At 53.4% G+C, this 21,171-nt stretch overlaps 1 protein-coding gene across 2 annotated transcripts in view; it reads right to left on the reverse strand.

Annotated features, from left to right (window-relative positions):
• Nucleotides 1-5,696: 5,696 nt before the first annotated feature.
• The window catches only part of PNPLA7 (patatin like phospholipase domain containing 7), a 133,199-nt gene continuing 117,724 nt past the window's right edge, over nucleotides 5,697-21,171 (reverse strand). For both annotated transcript variants that reach the window (XM_059865061.1, XM_059865060.1), the window contains exons 32-36: nucleotides 18,665-18,817; nucleotides 16,096-16,203; nucleotides 12,156-12,243; nucleotides 7,456-7,556; nucleotides 5,697-6,478 (exon numbers count right to left, since the gene is read on the reverse strand). In XM_059865061.1, coding sequence (XP_059721044.1) covers nucleotides 6,401-6,478; nucleotides 7,456-7,556; nucleotides 12,156-12,243; nucleotides 16,096-16,203; nucleotides 18,665-18,817 — 528 coding nt within the window. In that variant the 3' untranslated portion in view covers nucleotides 5,697-6,400. The remainder of the gene's footprint in view (nucleotides 6,479-7,455; nucleotides 7,557-12,155; nucleotides 12,244-16,095; nucleotides 16,204-18,664; nucleotides 18,818-21,171) is intronic.

A 21,171-nucleotide genomic window follows, 5' to 3' on the forward strand; every position in this document is an offset into this window, starting at 1 on the left:
GTGTCCTTCCCTGATTCCTCCAACCACGCAGGGGCCAACATCCCTCACGGGCTGGGCAAACTCTCATTCCAAACGCAGAAACAGCCCTTCTGGCAGTGGCAGTGATCAGCTGAAACCTTCCCCCCAGAGCCTGTGCCTTGGGGCAGCCATTAGTCACCGCAAGGAGGGTTTGGCAGCTCAGCCCACGCAGAGCTGGACGCTCACGTGCCAGGCGGGGCGAAACCTCACACTGGATGCAAACGCAGCCGCAGGCACAGCCAGTGCCACAGAGCACCTCACTGTGCCTCCCTAGGTCCAGCAGGCTGCAGAGCACCCTGGCAGGCAGCGCCAAGGGCAAACAGGGCATTTGGGGTCACCTGTGACCCCCGTGGGGGCCCAGGCAGCAGCAACGTGCTCAAGCACAGGCACAGCTCGGAGCTCGCCCAGGTCAGGGCTGCTTGAGCTGCACCAGCCTTACTGAACACATTCCCCTGGCTCTGTGCGTCACATCCAATGTGCCTTATCCAAGGAAAAAATGTGTCATTTATGGTACATTTAAAATTGATGCACATTTGGTGTTCTTGCTGATCCCAAATTATTCCCTGCCCGTGTGCTGCAGCGGGGAGCTGCGCTCGGCCCCGCCAGGACAGCGGCGCCCGCAGCGCTCTGAGCCTCCCTCCCTGGCAGCCACACTGCCAGGGACAAATTCCCAAAAACCAGGATTTCCTGCACCACTGCCAGCATTTGTACCTCACCAGTACTGACTCCTGCCTGGTGCCAGGGGCTCTGTGCCATCCAGGGCTCAGCACAATTCTGTCTAGAGGGCACAGTGGACACAAATGGTGCTCCTTAGGGATAAACCCTTGCCTCTCCAGAGCTGGGGGCCCAGCTGCTTCCTGATGGGAAGCTCATTCCTGTCCACAGCCCCTGAGTGCATTAGGCTTAATTAAAAGCTGTCCCTGCTGATGTTGGTGGCAGCGGTGAGTGGTGAGTGTGGCTCTGCCATGTGCAAATGCCATGTCTGAGCTAAGTGACACTGGGGCCACAGGTGCCTTCCCAGTGTTTGGAATGCTGCTCCTGCTGCCTGCAAGGAACCTCCAGGCACCATCCTGGCACACATATGGGTATTTATGGTGTATTCTGTTCTAAAACCCAAATTAAGGCCACTGGGAAAAAGAGGGTCACACCCTCCATGACCTGAGGAGGGGACAGGGACAAAGAGCACAAACACAAACCCCACCAGTTCTACTGGGAGCAGAACCAGCTCCAGAACAGCTAGGAAGGGATATTTATGGCTTTGGTGCCAGCAAAACACCCCAAATTTCTGTTCCTCAAACATCACCTTACCAGTGCCAGTGCCTTCTGCCCTGGGTCACCACTGTCCCATGCTGAAAGCTGGCACCCCACGGCCATGTTTTGGTGGGGCTCTCAGGATAGTGGCACTGGCAGGTGCCAGTCCTGCCACGTAGAGCCCTGGAGGGAGAGGAAAATATTTTCCATATATTTCTTGTTTGCTGATTTTCCCACAGCTCTTCCAGCGACAGCGAGTGGAACCCAGTGGCGCAGCCAAGCCCCCGCATCTCGACAGCTCAAACATAGCCCTGGGGCAGCAGGCAAGGAAAATCACACGTTAGGGGAGGTCAGGGAGCACGAGGGAATAGGAGGAGATTAATTTGGGAACAGCACGCAGGCAGAATGACGTCTGCCAGGGAAGGAGCATCGCTGGGGCCCACCACAGCCTGGCTTGTTCCTGCCTGAGGAGCAGAGCCTGGAGGGGCTGCACGGACACATCGGCCCCACGCAGGGACAGAAACCTGAGAAGCCACAGCAGGAGCTGTCACAACCAGCTGGGCAGGAGCCAGAGCCCCACTGCTAAGATCAAAGCTCTCCCCCAGCCTGGGCAGGGCTTCCTGGAGAGTTTGGACAGGTGCTTCCAGCTTTCTTTCTAAACCCCACTGGGGATTCTCTAGGAGCTCGTGTGGCTGCTTTAAGGAAGCAGCCGAGTTTGTTGCTTGCACCAAGCTCCAGGGTGCTGCCCTGGGGACAGGAGTGCCACTGCCATCAGCTCTTGGTGGGGACAAGCCCAAACTCCATGGCATCCCCTCTCCAGAGGGAACCTGTCCTAGGTTGCAAATGCAAGATGTCCCCAGGGGTGTGTGTTCTATCCCCATCTGTCAGAGCTGGGGCAGTTCTCTCTGTTCACTGGGCAGTTTATCTCTCCCACAGCCAACCCTCCCTCCAGGAGATCTCTTCTGTCCATGGCCAGGGAGTGTCCCTGCAGGGCTGATCAAATTCCATCATCCCATGGGGAGATGCTCCGCCCAGGGGAGGAGCCAAGCATTCCTACCTGGATCCAATCTGCCCTGGGAACAGCACAGCAGCCTTTGCCCACTGCATTCCCAGAGGAGCAGCTTTCTGCTGCCCTGCATTCCCAGAGGGAGAGCAGGCCCATCTCCAGCAGCCCTGGAGCTGCAGAGGAAAACTCCCCCCTTGTGCAGGATCCCTGCTCCAGCAGAACCACAGCTGGCACTGCAGGAGGGCTGAGCCCCCCTGGGATGGGACTGTGCCACCACCCTGAGCCCCCCTGGGATGGGACTGTGCCACCACCCTGAGCCACCCTGGGATGGGACTGTGCCACCACCCTGAGCCCCCCTGGGATGGGACTGTGCCACCACCCTGAGCCCCCCTGGGATGGGACTGTGCCACCACCCTGACACACAGAGGGTCAGGGTATGGTCTGACTCTGGCAGTTGGGGTTTTTTTGTTGTTGTTTTGTATTACTGCATTTTTATTTTAATTTCTCTAGTAAAGAACTCTTATTCCCACTCCCATATCTTTGCCTGAGAGCCCCTTAATTTCAAAATTATAATAATTCAGAGGGAGGGGGTTTACATTTTCCTTTTCAGGGGAGGCTCCTGCCTTCCTTAGCAGACACCTGGCTTTTCAAACCCAGACAGAACCTGGTTCCCAAATCCCTGCCTTGAATCCCTTTGTGCAGTAGCCCTGGTCACTGCAGAGCCTGGGGTGTTCCCCCACTCCAGCTGCTTGCAGGGGGCTCAGGATGGGGGCTTGATCTGCTGTGAATCAATGACTGGAAGACATTGCTGAAAGCTCAGTCAAGGCTTTCCTCCCCTCAGATGGAGGGGAACATTCCCACTGCAGGTCCTGCTCTTGGCTGTGGCTCCTCAGGACCTTGCTCTGACCCTGCTGCCTCAGGGTTGGCACTGGCTGGCACCAGATTTATTGTGGGAACAAGCTCTGTGTCCTCCTCACCCACAACGAAACCTCACCAATGCTTCAGCTCTTCCAGCAAAGAGAAATTCATCCAACTTCTGGTTAGATTTCACATTTATGGGCATGTCATACACCCATAAAGAAACAGCAGGGTGGTTTCCAGACAAAGCCTGCACCTGGCCTGGGCCAGGAGAGAGGGGCCAGGAGCCTCAGGCTCTTCCAGCCACCTCCTCTCACTGCATTTCCAGCACAGCAGGGCCTGGGGGACAAGGGGGTGACACAGCACTGGCTCCTTGGGGCAGGGCTGCTGTCCACATGGGCAGGGATTGATTAAAACCTCCTGAGATGGAATTGCACACACGGTCACCTCTGGGTGGGCAGCTGGGCAGGACCCAGCCAGCAGCAAAGCAAGACAGAAAAAAACAACTTTGCTTTTAGATTTGTCCCATTATGGGTTTCTATTCCTCAGCATGGAAGAACAGATTGGTTTAATGTCCAGCTAGCTCAGCTGGACATTCTGTAGCTCAGCTACAAAAGATGCAGCAGGGAGGAAAAACGTGATCAATTATTTAGGAGAGACTTTCAGTCTCACATCAGAGGTTCATCTCCTGAGTTCATACATCTGAACTAAGTGCTGTTTTCCCATGGTACAGGACACAAAGCAAATAGAGGTTCTAATTAGCACACTCAGCAGCCCAATATTTGTCTGTTTTCTGTGAGTCCCTCAACGAGTCCAGCAGTTCCCACCCAGGCTCCAGGAGCACATCTGGCTGCCAGGATGTTTGTAGGGAACACACACAGCTTGGAAATGAATTACCTGTTTGAACAGAGGGGAAGAGCTCTTCTGGAACAAGAGCAGCTGGGTCCAGGCTGACAGAGCTCTCATTCTTCTGCACAAAACCCATGGTGCCTCTTCTGCCCCAGCTGGGGCTGCCCTGGGCAGAGGGAACACGTGGAATCAGCTCCAGCCCCGAGCACAGCACAGGGCTGTGACCATCACAGTCCATTGCCAGCAGGCTGGATCCAGCCTCTGCTGAAGGCACTTTTGGTTTTGGCTTTATCCTTTGCAGGCAGATGGCCCAGGAGGGGATTGGTAAGGGCAGCCAGAGGACATCTCTGGGGTTTGTGCTCCAGTTCTAACCCCATTTTCCAGGGAGAGGTTCCTGGAGTGTAACCACCTATAAACAGACACTGAAGGGCCTCACACCTGCTTTGCCAATCCATCACCAAAAAATCAAATCTCTGAATTCTGCTGCTGCATGAGATGTTTGCCCAGAGCAGACCTGCCGGAAGGTGGGCTCTCACCTGCACTGACCTTTACTCACTTCCAGGCTTGGTCCCAGCTCAGAGCCGTTCCCATACCCAGCACCACCTTCCTGTAACCAGCCCCAACAGAAATTCAATCTCTCCAGCTCCACAGGCAGCCTGTGCCTCCACAGAAGCCCCCAGCTGCTCTACCTTCACTTCTAAAGCCATTTTCAAGTTTTCTTTGTAAGAATGAATTCTTTGCAAGAGTAGGAAAAAGCCTCCAGTGACTGCAACACATTCTGTACAAGTGCATCAACTGAAATCTGCACCAAAGGTCTGCATGATCCTTGCAGGGAAGACTTCCAACTGCTTCCATTGCTTTTGGATGGGCCATGGTCCACATGGAGATGCTGCCAGGCTGGGTGGTCTCACCTGAGAACAAAACACTGACCCGGGGCTCTGACACTTCAAAGTAACATTTTGTGTAAGAGGAGCAGCCTCCCTGGGCACAGGCTGCACATTCATGGACATGCCCCATCCCTGGCAGTGCCCAAGGCCAGGCTGGACAGGGCTTGGGGCAGTCTGGGACAGTGGAAGGGGTTCCTGCCTATGGCATGGGTGGCAATGGCAGGGCTTTAAGGTCCCTTCCCACCCAAACCAGTCTGGGATTTTGTGACAGAGGAAAGCACAATGCAGGGCAGGTGGAGGAGAGGAAAGGAGGTTAAATGCAGAGAAGAGGTCACAATTGAATCATAGCTTTTACAACCTCAGTCCTCACCAAACACGTTCCTGGCCCTAGGGTTCTGTCCAGCTCTGGTGGTGCCTGGAGGGCCAGGAGAGCTGAGGGAAGGAGGCAGCTCTGGGGGTATCCTTGGTGCTCTGGTTGATGACAAATCTCTTATAGGAAACAGCACCTACAGCTGGGGCTGAGCTGGAGCTGCCACAAAGCAAGACTCAGCTCGGTTATGCAGCCATTGGCAATGACAGATGTGACACGAGCCGAGCCAGCACCAGGGGGTGTCTGGACAGGATCCACCTGCCAGGACAGCACCAGCCCTGGGGACAGAGCACTGGAGATTTCTTCCCAGTGCCTGACAATACCTGGAGTGACTTCTGCTGGGCTGAGCAGCTGGAAACTGTGTGTGTTCCTTTGCAAGTCTGAGATAAGCAGAGGCAAGTCAGGCTCTTAGTTGTTGACAACTTTTTGTAGGACCTGATGCAAAGAAACAGAGACATTTCCATCCAGCAAAACTTTATTTCATCAGGGCAAGTACAGCCAAGTGGTGATTCCAGAGTTGTCCAGCAAGTGTCAGCTCCGTGATCTGTCAATCTCTGTTCTGCTGCTGACTCGAGGATCCAGGTTCTATGGCCAATCTTCACACTGATTTCTTAGGTTTAGATTCAAAGTGAAATACATTCAGATTTGCTCCTGTCAGAGCATTGCTCACCAGTACATGGCTGGAAGTCACTGAGGAGTTAATTACACAGTTACCTCATTCGTGTGAAAAGAAAGCAAGGCTGCAACCCACAAACCCCTCCCTCTCTCCGGTGCTGCTGCCCAGAGCCCTCCCTGCACCTTGCAGGGGGAGGTCCCCGGCGTTCTTTGGGCATTGGCAGTAAAAGCAGTGCCTAAAAACACAGCAGCAAGAATCCAGGCAGCTTTGAACTGCACATTTCCCCTCTGCCAGTCTGTGATCAATAACTGCTGCTCCTGGCACCTGTAGGAAGGAGCAGGGCCCAGGGCAGCCCCCCTGCCCAGAGCACCAAAGGACTCGGTGCAGGTGGTGCTGAGTGCCCGGCCCTGGCTGGAGAAGGATGAACTCTGGCTTCATTCATCTGGGCCTTGTTTGGTTTGGTGAAGCATTAAATAAATAAATAGGGCTGCTCTGTCAGCAGTTTGGGCTGTGGCTCCCAGCTGGCAGCTCGGCCTCTCCCAGCTCTACCCCGGCTCTCCTGTGCTGCTCTGGCCCTCCCCGCCGGGCACGTTCCTGCGCTTCCTCAGCTGCATCTCCTCATCCTGCGGGAGAAAAGGAAGCACAAACTGAAACTTCAGCACCCTCTCTGAGCTGATAAAACCTGGCCTCTTCACCTCCTTTCCAGCAGCTCGGGTAAGCCCAGCAAACAGAAGCCCCATCACTCCAGCTCCTCTCTGAAAACACTGACACCATCTGACACTCTCCCATGGGCCCTTCCCCATCCATGCTGTGCTCCCACTGAGGAACTGTTCACGACTAACACAACAGGCACCTTCCAAACCCTGCTGTGGTCAGAGCAGCAGGGATGTGACCTGTATGAGCTGTGCTGCTCAGCACACCTGGTCTCACAGTGACCTTAGGGTGGGCCTGCTGTCCTACAGAATCAAACCCCTGTGCTTGGAAGGGACCTCTGGAAGATAAATCCAGTCATCTGTTCTAAGCAGGGCTGGCTCAAGTGCTGGAGCTGGTTCTTCAGGGGTTTGCTTTCAAATATCTACAAGGGTGGAGTTTCCACCTCTCTCCACACAGCCCATGGTGTGTGTCAGCTGTGTGTACAGGGCAGCACTTCCCACTGGCCCCAGGGAGGGTCTCCTTCAGCACAAAATGTGCCTGTCCCTCCTGGCTTTTTTATGGGCATCTCCTCCATAACCACCTTTCCCTGCATAATCACTTTCTCCCTACCCATCCCGCTGGCAGATCCTCCCTTCAGCTCCTCTCCCCCAGGCTGGAGGAAGCAGCTCCCTCAGCCTCTCCAGCCCTGCGCCACCTCATGAGCAAACCCACAGAGCTGCAGGACCAGGATTTAACTGTGGCCAGATTTTGCCACACGAGGCAGGGACTGGCCTGAGGAGGCCATGTGCCATTTCGTGTCTGTAGTCACAAAAAGCAATTCTGCACAGTCCTCCTCAGCCAGCCCCTGCCAGGTGCTCCTCTCAGCATCTCTCCCAACACATCCACCTGACACCACTCAGCCAGGACCCAACAATGAAGGCCTCTGCCTGTTCCAGTGGGTTCATACTGAGTCAGAGTCTTCCTCAGCCTGGTTGCTGAAGTCGAGGTAATCATCCTTCTGGCTGTCCAGAACTTCTTCCTCATACTCAGTCTGGTAGTCTGACTCATCTGAAGAGAGAAGACACAAAGCACAGGGTTTAACTGGCAAGCAGAGAGGCAGAGGAAGAAGGGAAAGGAATGAGTGCCACTGTCACTGAGCACAGGCAGGACAGTGCCAGCAGCTCTCTGCAGCTCAGTGAACTGGGACTGCTCACACACAGATCTCATCTCCCCAGCACATAAAAATGAACCACGTCCTCTCTGTCAGCTGGTGTCAGAATCCAAGGAACCACAGCACAGCAGCCCTGTCCCACTGTTCAGGTCACTGTGGTGGGTGCCAGCTCCCAGAGGGACACAGGTTTGGGGGGATGCTCCCTGGGGAATGCCCTTCACAGCACAGCTGCTGTGTTCCACCCCTCAGCCCAACCAGACCTGTGGGACACCTTCAGAAGCCTCTGAGCTGCCAAGCCAAACTCCCTGTGGTCACAGGCTCTGGAGAAGGGATCCCAGGCTTAGGGTGAGCTCTGCCTGCTGTGGAGCTGATAACTGAGTGTCTCACAATCTCTGCTCCACAGGGACAGTGACATTTACATTCCCTTCCTCTCTGCAGAGGACAATCACTTGCTTTCTCCAGTAATCCAGCAGATTAACATAATTTAGGGAGTCTCAAGAGCTGTGCACAGCAGCAGCAGGATGTACAAGGAAGGGCCCAGCCCCAGCCCCAGCCTGTTCCCGTGGAATGAGGACTCATCAGGGCAGAGCCAACACCTCTCCCAGCATCTGGAGATCACCTGGAGGATCTACAAAACTGGCAGCAGGAACAGGACCTCCCAAGGGCCTGGAGGAGCAGGACAAGGGGGAATGGCCTTAAGGAAGATAGAGACAGATGGGTTATTGGGAAGGAATTGTTCCCTGGCAGGGTGGGCAGGCCCTGGCACAGGGTGCCCAGAGCAGCTGGGGCTGCCCCTGGATCCCTGGCAGTGCTGGACAGGGCTGGGAGCAGCCTGGGACAGTGGGAGGTGTCCCTGCCAGGGCAGGGGGTAGAAGTGGATGAACTTTAAGGTTCCTCCCAACTCAAACCCTTTTTTGACTCCACCTGCACCAGTGCTGGCTCCCCACAGCAACTCCAGGAATGTGCTGGGCTGGGGGAGCCATTGATGGTCCCAGCTTCCCCCCAGCCCCCGCAGAGCCTGTCCCAGCCACTGGTGACACCAGGGCACGTGGGCAGTGGGGCAGAGCCCCTGGCAGGCAGCATCTTCCTCTGCTGGCACCCAGAGCTTCAGGATGCAGCTTAAGCATGAAAATGACATTTTATGGTCATCATTAAAATCACATTTGTGTGACACCAGCTCTTCTCCCCCTTTCCTGAGTTAATTTCAGTGTGCTCTGAGGCACTACCTGGATGCAGCCCACTGGTGAAGAGAGGGGCCCCTGTTTAAACCAGATCCTTGATTAAGTATTTCTCCTGGGAGCCATCAATAGCATCTGCTCCATGCTGAAGACAACAGCACAGTCTGTTCCATAGCCTTTTCTCCTAGCACATAACTACAACCAACTGCTAGAACATTGGAATGAAAGACATTAGGTCTTTTTTATTTTCTTTTATTATTTTTAGTTTTGGGTTTTTTTACTGTGAATTAGAGAATGATTGTTAGCTTTTACTAAAAACACTAATGATAATCTTTGATAAAATACACCAGAGAAACTGGAAACTCGTCTGAACAGCAAGAGACACCACAAACAAGAGTTTGGAGTTTATACCTCCAATAAAACCAGCTGCCATCAAGACCAAATTCCTTGATTCTCCCAGCACTACTCAGCATTAAACAGGTCCTTCTACAGACACAGAAATAAGAGCCACCCTTCTCACATCCCTCACAGCAGAGCTCTGGGTGCTGGAGGGGAAAAAGGAGAGCAGGAGGTGGCCCTGCTGTCCCAAAACATCACCTTCCATCACGGCTGAGGCTCACAGTGACTGCTCTGGGCACTACAAAACCTCCCAGAAGCACCAAGCAGGACTAAGGCCTCGCTGCTCTGTTCAGCTCAGCACCACCCAAAGAGCACAGCCTGGAGGAGATTCTGCCCTGGGAAGGTCCCCAAGCCTGCCCTGAGCAGGGTGAGAACATTCCCTGCAGGAAGGGCATTTCCCACCCAGAGATCTGCCTCGTGCTCCTGCAGCTGGGGTGTTTCTGCTTTGTGGCCAATTCCTGCAGGGAACCCCCAGCTGGGGACAGCTGTGGTGTGGCTGGAGGGGTCAGTCAGCACCTGGAAGCTCAGCACAGCCTCAGCTGCGTTAGTGCTGCTCCAGAAAAGTTCTTTTTAAGCAGCAAAGATGCAGAGGTGGCTGGTGCCTGCTAATTGTGTCCCTTGAGAGGTGCTGGGATGTCTCCTGCTCCAGCTGAATGGCAAACCCAGGCACTTGACACCACCATGAACATTTCTCCTCCACAAATCCCTTTATGCAAATGACCATTGCTACAAGTGCTGCATCACCTGGGCTCAGCAATCCCTCACAGGGGGAGCCTGAGCAGGGATGTGACAGAGCCACTCCCAAAAGTGGCACCTGAGCTCCCCTGGCCACAGCCACAGCTCTGTGGGTCCAACCCACAGCTGGGCAGAGGGATGATCCCGGCTGAGGGAACGTGGGGATGGAGAATGGGAACAGGGCCACCAACACTGCTGTGAAACGAGTCACCTGTGCCCCAGCACTCAGGTCCCTCTGCTCAGCCCTGCCTGAGGCACAGGCTCCCTTTTAAAAAACTTTTAAATGGTTTTGGTCAGTGCTCTCAGTGTGCTCAAGAGAGAAGGAATTCCCTTGTCCTTTCCCCACAATTTCCTCTGCCCTTTCCCCACAAAGCCCACACAGCTCCTGCCCCATCCAGGCTTCTCACCCTCTGTGCTGACCCTTCCCCATCCATCAAAACTTGAGCTTTCCCCTTTGCTTGCTTTAGAACAAAATTACTGCCAGGATTTCCCCAGCCAGACCCAGACCTGCAGTGTGCTGTCAGAACAGGCAGAGCCCTTCTCAGCCTCTGTGATCCAAGATCTCCCTCAGGAAGGGATTTCCAGGGAGAACAAAGGTGACAGTGCAGGGTCACAGCCAGGCCACCAAGCAGCTCCCTGTCCCCTCCTCTCCCCGGGTCACAAGTCTCAGAGCCCCCTCACCCCCAGAGCAGAGCAATGCCAGAGCTCACCAGCCCCTGACAGCCACGAGGCCACTGCGGGGAGATGTCACCCTCCCCCTGAGCTCACCTCACCACAGACCTTCCCCCACAGCTCTTTAGCAAGTGTCTCATGCACAGAGGACACCAAAGAATGTCACTGCTGTCACTGCCACCCAGACATGGCCAGGGTCCCTGCAGCCACATGGCAGAACACAAAGGATCCTGCCCAGCACGTGCACAACTCTGCTGCCACCCCCTCCTCAGACCCTACAGCCAAGGGATTTCAGCACCCACGAGGAGCACGTGGACCCTGGCCATCCCATCCATGCCACCCATGCCCAGCAGCCCCTGCACTGCCCCTCCTCAGCCCAGAAGGTGCCAGCTCCATTTGCCACACTCCATCCACAGCCCTGACCAGCAGAAAGCAGGAGCCTAACAGGGAATCATCAGGAGCTCCAGAAAGGGGAGGATCTGTCCCAGTGCTCTGGTGAAATCTCAGCAAGTCTCAGTGCCTGAGCCTTAAATAACCACATACCATGAACTCTTCACTCTTATTCACAATGGCTGCTTCAACCACATTTGATTAATATTTTCTTCATAAGGCATATGATTGTAATTAGCATTTCAAATTACCACAGGGACATCTCTGCAAACAGTCACAGATGGGAGCACTGCTAACTTTAGCTTTCCCTCTGCAGGAACAAGAATCAGGAGGAGGGGAAGAGACTGTTTAGAAAGAGCTCCAGCCCTGGTGACACACTCAGGGGTTTCAGGCCTGCAAGGCTCTGATCCTTTTGGATCTGGGAGCTCCATAACCAGGGAGCTTCTCTGCAGGGCAGGGCCAGCACAGGGCACAGAGCACCTCTGTGTCACCATGCAGCAGCTGCTACCTACTCCTCACCAATTCACTGCTGCTCCCACACCAGGAGCACACAAAAAGCACCGGAGCCAGTGAGTCACTCCTGATCCTACTCACGACAGCAGGGAAAACATCCTTGGGGCAGGGCTTTAACTCAGCTTCCCCCCAAATCCAACATGGGAAAATATCCTTGGGGCAGGGCTTTAACTCAGCTTCTCCCCAAATCCAACATGGGAAAATATCCTTGGGGCAGGGCTTTAACTCAGCCTCCCCCCAAATCCAACATGGGAAAATATCCTTGGGGCAGGGCTTTAACTCAGCCTCCTCCTGCCCAACAGGGCTGAGGATGGAGCCAGCAGAAGGACACAGGACAGCCTAAGGGGATGGAAGCTGAGCTGCCATAACTTGTGTTATCCCCTCAGCTGAGACTCCAGCAGGGATTATTCCCCCCTGGGAGCTGCCCAGGAAGAGGTTGGCAGCAGGTGCTGAGGACACCCTGACCGATCCCACTGTCCCAGAGGAGGTGGCAGGAGGGGGACACAGAGGGTCAGGGCTCTGAGGGGAGCAGGGAGTGGCTGGCAGTGCCCAGCAGGCCCCTCACTGAGCACGGGGAGGGCAGGCAGGCAGGCAGGAGCTGTCCCTCACCGTCGGCCAGCGGAGGAGCCTTGACGGGCTCGATGCGGGACACGATCTCAGCCAGGTCTGTGAAGGACGTGGTGGGACAGGTCACGTTCTGCAACACAGAGAAGTTGAAGGTTTGTCAGCAAATGTACACAGAAATGTACCCAGAAAATCCAAACAAGTCGAGACTGTATAAAAATGATATTGAACAGACAAAGCTCCAGACACACAAATTCTCCACAGCTACCCCCTCATTACTCATCAGTGAGAAATCCTGCAAGCAGCTCTCCTGAGGCAGGTCTGGTGGCAGAGATGGGATTCCCAACAGTGGGACATGCTTTTAATGGCTCTTACTCCACCCACACAACAAGAAGCCTTATTAAAAAGACTCCAGAGATAAGCACAGGAGGGGCTGGGCCCTGGCATGGACAAAGCTCACTCCATGTGTTTTTCTCCATCAGGATCCCTTTGTGAGAGGGACTGGCTGGGCCAGGTGCAGCCCCTAGGGAGCTTCTGGAAGAAGGTGACCAGTGGGGCACACCGTGGGCCATCCCTCAGCTGGAGTGATGCCACAGAGGCTGCAGGTGCTGCAGTGAGCCAGAGCCTGCAGAGACATCTCCCACTGCAATTCCTCTCTCCAGTAAACCCTTGCTATTTTCACTCTGTCTCATCCAAGCAGTGGGCTGAGTGTTCTCTATTTTGGGAAGTTCTTGCTCCAGTGTCTCCTCCAAGGCATTTAAGAGCCCTCTCAGGCTTCCTGCAGCACCCCCACCCCTCTGGTGGGCACAAGGTAACCAGGAGGACACCTGAACACCTCTCATCCTTTTTTAAACCCAGTGAGTTTAATGGACACAGCAACAACCCCAACCCAGAGGAAGAGGATGGGGGAGAGCAGGCAGAGGGAACTGGCCAGGAATTGCTGTGCCAGTTGTGTTTCCAAACACCCAGACCTGCCCATGTGCTCCCAGCCAGGGCAGCTTCCTAACAGGGGATTTTGTGAACAATCCTCTGCTCCTCCATCAAGAACACCAAGCCTGTGAATCACACAGCCCCTGTGGGGTCACAGCAGCAGCCCATTGCTGCTGCAGCAAAGTGCTCTCAGTTGACCTTTCATCTGTAGCTGATTTTGATGTAATTTAGAACAGCCACAACACAGAGCAGATCCAGGACAAGCAACGGGGGCAGAGAAAGCCTGGAGGGAATGAAAAGGTACCTGTATGAAATGGAACAGCAGCAGCTCAGGACACACACCTTAAAACAGAAAGAAGTTGGGAAGCTCATTGTGATTGTTAAGGAACTGCTGGAAAGGATGAGTCAGCCCAGGCTCACTTTGAACATCCAACCTGAACGTTCCCAGTGCAGCATCTGCAGGAAGCTCCTTCCCAGGACAGGGAAGAAAAGCTCCTTGACAGCTCCAGCCTGTGCCACACAGCTCAGCGAGGGACACCACAGGGACACAGCATGGTCTGAGGCTGTCCCTGTACCCCAGAACCCAGGAGGACAAGGTGGCTGCACAGAGCACTCGGGCAGAAGTGCCAGGCTGTCCCTGGGAGCAGGGACAGGCTTTGGATGGGATGGAAGCCCAGGGCTCTGAATGAGCAGCTGAACAAAATCCTGCAGGGCCCAGCACCCAAGTGTGCCCCAGGAAAACCATCAGCAGCTCCTGTGGTGAGGATGGATGGGAACAAAGTGGGACTGCACCCTCAGAAGCATCTGTCCCCCAGTTGTCCCCCAGGTCAGCCTGTCTGAGGGCACCTGCACCCAAAGCCTCAGCATCAGGACTGGAAAATCACTTGTGGGAAACCAGGTGTCTTCCCACACTGGTATGGTGCTTTACAAACAGGAGTTTAGTGGTTTAGTGTTTCAGTGCTTCCTCTCACTACTTTCAAGGACAAAATAACCCTCCCATCAGATAACAGAAAGCAAAGAAGTGTCTCACATCCACCTGAAACCTACTCTCAGACTTCTCTGGTATTTTTTTTATTTTTCCAAGGAGGAAAGTTTTCTCTTTGGCATAATCTTTATGAAATAAATTAGAGGAGAAAGACAGTTACTATTGTAGTCCACTGGATTATATTTAGCTTTGACTATGAACTACAGCTCAGTAGACAGAACTTCCCCAAGCAGCCCCAAGTAATGGTGCTGCAGCATTCCATACTGGGGAAGAATAAGAGCTGCTCAAAGTAAAGTTTATGTAAGGTTCCTGTTGTTTGTGTCTTCCGTATTTGCATTTTGGAGACAAGATAAACAAGGACTAAATGATCAAAGCAAAGCAGAAGCATCTAAATGATTAAATATCTGGATTTTTAAATAAAATTGCAATGCTCACAACATGGAAACGAGACAGTAAGAAATGGCACTCAGCTCTCAGATGTTGAACACTCCAGAAATAGATGAAGAACTAAAACACATAAAGCATCAAAACCTTTGCTAATGAAAGGCAAGTTAAAAATATCAGCTGCTCTGCCTGGGAGATAACACAGCTAAAGGACTTAAGTAATTCTAATGGACTAAGAAAAGCAAGAAAAATACCCCAGTGGGAGCTGCAACAGTTGTAACTTCAAAAAAATAAATCTCCTGCAACACAAGTCAGATGCAAAAATCTTGGGTTTCAGAGGGCTCTGGAGATTTAGAAGAATGAGCAGATGATCCCACAGGTCCTTGGGATGCACAGAGCCCGTGGTTCCTGCTCCATAACCTGGCAGGGTTGGTGAGTCACTCTCCCAACCCTGTTATTTCCATGCAGTGGCACCTCAGCAATCAGCACTTGGCGCCTCATTATCAAGTGAGTGCAGGGCCAGGCTGTGTCTGCAATGAGGAGGTGACAGATTTGCTCTCCAGGGCACTGAAGTGCCACAGAAGCCAGAGTAGGTGTGATAAATGTCCATCATGCTGCTGTGATAGCATGATTTAAGTGAAACATTCCCCTCCATTACTGAATCCTGTAAAAAGGGCAGTTTAGAAAGCAGTCTTCTTTAAAAGAAGTGTCTGTCACAGCCCTGAAAATGTTTGAGGCTTTTTACTGGCTGGTGATAAAAGCGAGGCTGAAGTAGGACACAGCCAACTCTGAGACACATTTCTCCCTGCCTTGAGTTCTCCTTGGGACTTGAACACAAAACCTGAACCCCAGCCCCTCATGGCTGATCAGGAGGTGCCAGAGGTGGATGGAGGACCCATCTTGTGCAGCCACACTGAAGCACCTCCTCATCCAGGTGTGCTCCCAGGGAGGAACCCCAGGCTGAGGAGTCTGGGGGCTCCTCAGGCTCATGGATCTCCAGTGGTTTCCTCCAGGGCTCAGTCCCTGTGTGCTCCTTCCAGAGCCACTCTGGCCCTGCCAGGCAGCGTGGGCAGATCCATCTGATGCTGGGAAGTCCCCCTGGAGCTGAGGGTGACATTCATCTCCTGCCAGCAGAGCCATTTCCACCCCTCAGTGACTCACAGCCTCTGCTGACACTGAGGGCACCTGGATGTGGAATCATCCACCCCTCATCCCCGGCCCAATGTCCATCCTGCCATCCATCCTCTCCCTATCTCTGAGCCAAGGTGCTCTGCCACCCACCCCTGGAGAGCTGCAAATCCTCAGTGTCATCTCTCACCTCACTTGACTTCCCTCTGTGAGGCTCATGACAGCTATGATTCATTCTGGCCAGCCCTTAAAAAATTACTGCTCATTTCCCTCTCTAAAAGATGATAAAAAAGAATTACTGGGTAAAACATGAAGCCTTTGTAGCACTTGGGTTTCAAATCAGAGGGATTCAAAGGAGAGGAAGCTCAGTGAGCCCTTATATTATCATATATTATCCAAATTCCACAAAAAGATGATAACTGTTTCTTAAAACCAACTGGAACTTCCCTGCCAGGAAATCCAGAGCACTGAGCTGTGAACCAGCCTCAGGGCAGTCACTGTCCCCTGCCCCAGCCCTGAGCAGCTCCAGGAGCACAGAGCCTTTCCCTGAGCACTTACATCAGTTTTGGATTTGCAGGTCTCTTGCCTGTCCTTCAGCATCTTGTCAAGGACTCCACTCCTGCACCATACATTAAATACAGTTTTCCCATGCTGGTATCCCACTTCCTGGGAAAAAAAAATCAGGAGAAAAGAAAGTCATTAATAACTGCAATTAGCACAGAACCAACTGGAAAAAACAGACCCATTGCTCCAAGTTTTACTCTCTTTCTCAGAACACAGTAGAAATGACATTGAAAAATCAAATGGGAAGGACAGAGCAACAGGTTTTGGGAGCCCTGGGTCCCATCTCCAGCCCTGGTTCTGGCAGCAGCACTAAACCTCTGGTGTTGTCTCTCCTCCAGTTGTTGGATGAGGGTTCAGAGCCTTCCTTGGGGCTGGAATTCACTTCTCACCATCTACCCCAGCCCAGGGTGGGGGTGATTAAGGGGAGAAAAAGGAGCTGACAGCTCTGCCACTGGCAGGTCAGGCTGACCCAAAACAGCCAGGAGAAGCTGAGCTGCAGGAACAGCCACCCCTGCTTGGGGCTGAACACGAGGGGTTTGACACGAAGAGATTTCAGCTCCTTGGAAAATGCTGATGCCCATTTCTATTTCCTGTAAAATCCAGGCACACAGCTGAAATACTGCCCCCCCCCCCCCAGTACTTCCCAGCTCCTAAGGATAAAGGAATGCCTGGACTGTCCTTCCCTTTGGACAGCACAGTTTAAAGCTCCCTTGTGGACAGAAGTTACTGAGCTGTGCTGCAGGGAATGAGGATCCAGGAGGTGCTGCCCCTCCATCCCTGCAGTGTCTGGTGCCAAGAACCTGCTCACAGACAGTGACACTTGTGAGGAACTGCCCTTCTCTCAGGTTTTATTGCACTGACAAAATTTGCCTGGTGCTTTTACATCTCTTTAACAGCAGCACATTAGAACAGAGCAGGGAGGTGACAGCTCACGATCTGCTCCTGTGATGAAGTACCACACCTGTCTGTCAAGGTTTTCACATCAGCCAGGGCTCTCCAGCTGGCAAAGAACAAAGAATTATTTATCAGCCAAGTCCGAGATCCACAAGCAGACAGCAGTGTTTGCCCAGGAGCCAAGAGGCACCAAATATCCCAGAGAAAATATTGACAGTGGGGAAATCAGCTGGAGGTTTGGAGTAGCTGCTGTGTGTCCTAAGGAGTCTCTCAGATGGGAATCTGCAGGGCTAAGCTGTGCTCCTGGGGTTGGTCAGTGTTTGCTAAGCCAGGACCAGAGAGATCAGTCTGCAGGCCAAGGAGCATCACAGCTTCTCACTAAAGTGTAACGGAGATTGACTGCAAGGAGGAGTGGGGGTTTTCCAGCCGGGCAGAGGAGCAAAGCTCTGAAGGAATATCTGGACATGGAAGATGCCTGCAGAGCTAAAGCAGACAAAGAATGGAAGGAGGCAGCAAAATCACTTTCTTGACAGGATACACTGAGCCAGAATGGCTTTTGCTGTCCTGCCTGAGCAGGGACATTTCTGCTGTGAACACTGGATTATGTCAGCAGGACAATTCCCTGCACACCCGGAGCCAGCTCTGTCCTTCCTGGGCTCTGACACAAACAAACACAACCCAGTGCCAGCACCACTTCAACACCCTGACACTGGTGCCACTTCCTGACCCTCTAAGGGGTGCAGAGGAATTGTGGATGATGTTTTATTCACCTAAATGTTCAAATGTTCACAGAACCAGGTATTTTCACGTTTCCCTCTATTTCCAGGATTTAAGGCCTCCCTGACAAGATTTCTGCAAACCTTTCATGCTACAACAAACTCCAGGAGGAGGGGAAAATGAGGACAAACCCCAGCCCACAGCAATGCCAAACCCCAAAACTGCCCAGAGCAGTTCTCACCGAGCAGCTGAGCCCGAGCTGCCACACAACAGAGCGAGGCAACCTATCCCTTCACAGGTCATGACAGAATCAAGATTACAAACTCAATTCCTGCTGCTAATCCAATCTCCCAGCTGGGATATCATTCCACAGCATTATTAAGTGTCAATTATTCACTCTGCCAACACACTCCTCGCGCTCTGCACTGGCTGCAGCACTAATTAGCAGCAGCAGAGCTGTGAGGGGCAGGGCCGTGAAGGGCAGGGCCGTGAGGAAGTGAGGGGCAGGGCTGTGAGGGGCAGGGCAGTGAGGGGCAGGGCAGTGAGGGGCAGGGCAGTGACATGCAGGGCAGTGAGGAGAAGGGCAGTGAGGGGCAGTGCTGTGACAGGCAGGGCAGTGAGGAAGTGAGGGGCAGGGCTGTGAGGGGCAGGGCTGAGAGGGGCAGGGCTGAGAGGGGCAGGGCAGTGAGGGGCAGGGCTGTGAGGGGCAGGGCTGTGAGGAGAAGGGCTGTGAGGGGCAGGGCAGTGAGGGGCAGAGCAGTGAGGGGCAGAGCAGTGAGGAGAAGGGCTGTGAGGAAGTGAGGGGCAGGGCTGTGAGGGGCAGGGCTGAGAGGGGCAGGGCTGAGAGGGGCAGGGCTGAGAGGGGCAGGGCTGTGTGGAGAAGGGCTGTGAGGAAGTGAGGGGCAGGGCTGTGAGGGGCAGGGCTGGGCCCTGGGTTGCTAGGGCCACTCACACAGATCTCGTCGAACTTGCCAAAGTCCAGAGTGCCGTAGCGGTCGATGGGGGGCCGGATGTACTCGCAGTAGTCGCTGTTCTTCACCATCTCCAGCTGCCGCACGCAGCACACGTAGGCCAGACGTGTCTGGATCTCGGCCATGTTCAGCACCTGCCCAGCACAAATTCACAAATTCAGCTCCTCCAGGTGGGTTTCAGAATGTGCTCAGTGTGCTCAGCACAGAGGAGAAGTGAGCTGGTGTCTCAGGTTGGAAATGGGGGTGTGCATTCTATTGCCATCTGTCAGAGCTGGGGCAGTTCTCTCTGTTCTTTGGGCAGTTTATCTCTCCCACAGCCAACCCTCCCTCCAGGAGATCTCTTCTGTCCATGGCCAGGGAGTGTCCCTGCAGGGCTGATCAAATTCCATCATCCCATGGGGAGATGCTCCGCCCAGGGGAGGAGCCAAGCATTCCTACCTGGATCCAATCTGCCCTGGGAACAGCACAGCAGTCTTTGCCCTCTGCACTCCCAGAGGAGCAGCTTTCTCCTGCCCTGCATTCCCAGAGGGAGAGCAGGCCCATCTCCAGCAGCCCTGGAGCTGCAGAGGAAAACTCCCCCCTTGTGCAGGATCCCTGCTCCAGCAGAACCACAGCTGGCACTGCAGGAGGGCTGAGCCCCCCTGGGATGGGACTGTGCCACCACCCTGAGCCCCCCTGGGATGGGACTGTGCCACCACCCTGAGCCACCCTGGGATGGGACTGTGCCACCACCCTGAGCCCCCCTGGGATGGGACTGTGCCACCACCCTGAGCCCCCCTGGGATGGGACTGTGCCACCACGCTGAGCTCGCCTGGGATGGGACTGTGCCACCACCCTGAGCCCCCTGGGATGGGACTGTGCCACCACCCTGACACACAGGGGGTCAGGGCCTGCTGTGACTCTGGCAGTAGTTTTTCTTTGTTTGTACTTTTAATTTGTATTTTTAATTTCCCTAGTAAAGAACTGTTATTCCTATTCCCGTATCTTTGCCTGAGAGTCCCTTAATTTCAAAATTATAATAATTCAGAGGGAGGGGGTTTACATTTTCCATTTTAGGGAAGGCTCCTGCCTTCCTTAGCAGACACCTGTCTCGTCAAACCAAGACAGCTGGCACATGGTGATGCCCTGTCACAGCAGCACCTCCAGCTGGGTCCCAGTGTGGGCAGGCAGGGAGGAGTATCCATGGTCAGCACAGGAAAGGAACTGCCTTCCAACAAGCTTGAACCAAGACTTCATTCCAGCATATAGTGAAATATATATAGAACTTAGAGATCTGTGCTGAGGGGAGGAGCACAGTGATCCTCCAAGGCAGAAATCAGTGATGCCCCATCCCTGCCAGTGTTCAAGGCCAGGCTGGACAGGGCTGGGAGCCTTAGGGGGGAACTGAATGAGCTTGAAGGTCCCTTCCAACCCCAGATAGTCTGTAATTCCATGATCCTCTGATCTGTTCAGTGCCAGGGCAGAGATTTTGCACAATGGCTGAGGTGGATAGGGACTCCTTGGGATCATCCAGTCCATCCCTCCTGCCCAGGCAGGACCAGCTTGTCCAAGACCATGTCCAGCTGAGTTTTGACCATTTTCACAGACGGAAACTACCAGCCTTCTGTTTGGCCAGTGTTTCACCACAACTAATAAATATTGAAAAAAAAAAAAAAGTGTTTTTTGATGTTCAGAAGGAATTCCATGTTTCCATGGTTGCCTACTGCCATTCAGGCAGTTGCAATATTTCACTGGGTACTACTGAGACCAATTCCAACTGGAGAATGCAATTGGGAGGAAAGAATTAAAATCAATATTCACTTGGGGGACAGCAGCAGAGCCAGGTAATTTAGGAAATGCAGAATAAGGAAGAGAGTTGGCCTGAGCACATGCAACAAAAGGAAAATAATAAAATCATGCTCTGCAAATCCATGTTTATCAGCTGCACTTAATTACTGCCAAGTGCTAAAGTCTCCCTAAATCAGCAGTTCAGAGACATACAGGATAGAAAATGAGCTGGACAGATTTACTGCTTTTATGGGTAAAATTAATAAATTCTGACTTTATCAGAATGTGTGCAGCTCCAACAAAAGGTTTCTTTGCTCTAAGAATTCTGCCAGCCCCTTCCCACATCACTGTCTTCCCTGTGGTGTCAAGGCATTGGCCAGTTCTTGAACAAGAATTCAAGTTTCAGGAGAAAAGGAGACTCAGGGGTGCCCTCATCACTCTCACAGCTCCTGAAAGGTGCCAGTGCTCATCTGGGGCTGGGCTCTTTCTCCAGCAGCACTGACAGAACCAGAGCACACAGCCTCAAACTGCACCAAGGGAAATTCAGGTTGGATATTAGGAAAAAGTTTTTTACAGAAAGAGTGATAAAGTTCTGGAATGGCTGCCCAGGGAGGTGTGGAGTCCCCATGCCTGGGTGTGTTTAACAAAGCCTGGATGTGGCACTGGGTGCCAGGGTTGAGTTGGGGTGTTGGGGCTGGGCTGGACTCGATGGTCTTGAAGG

Source organism: Haemorhous mexicanus, chromosome 21, assembly GCF_027477595.1.
Source record: "Haemorhous mexicanus isolate bHaeMex1 chromosome 21, bHaeMex1.pri, whole genome shotgun sequence".
NCBI classification, from domain to species: Eukaryota; Metazoa; Chordata; class Aves; order Passeriformes; family Fringillidae; genus Haemorhous; species Haemorhous mexicanus.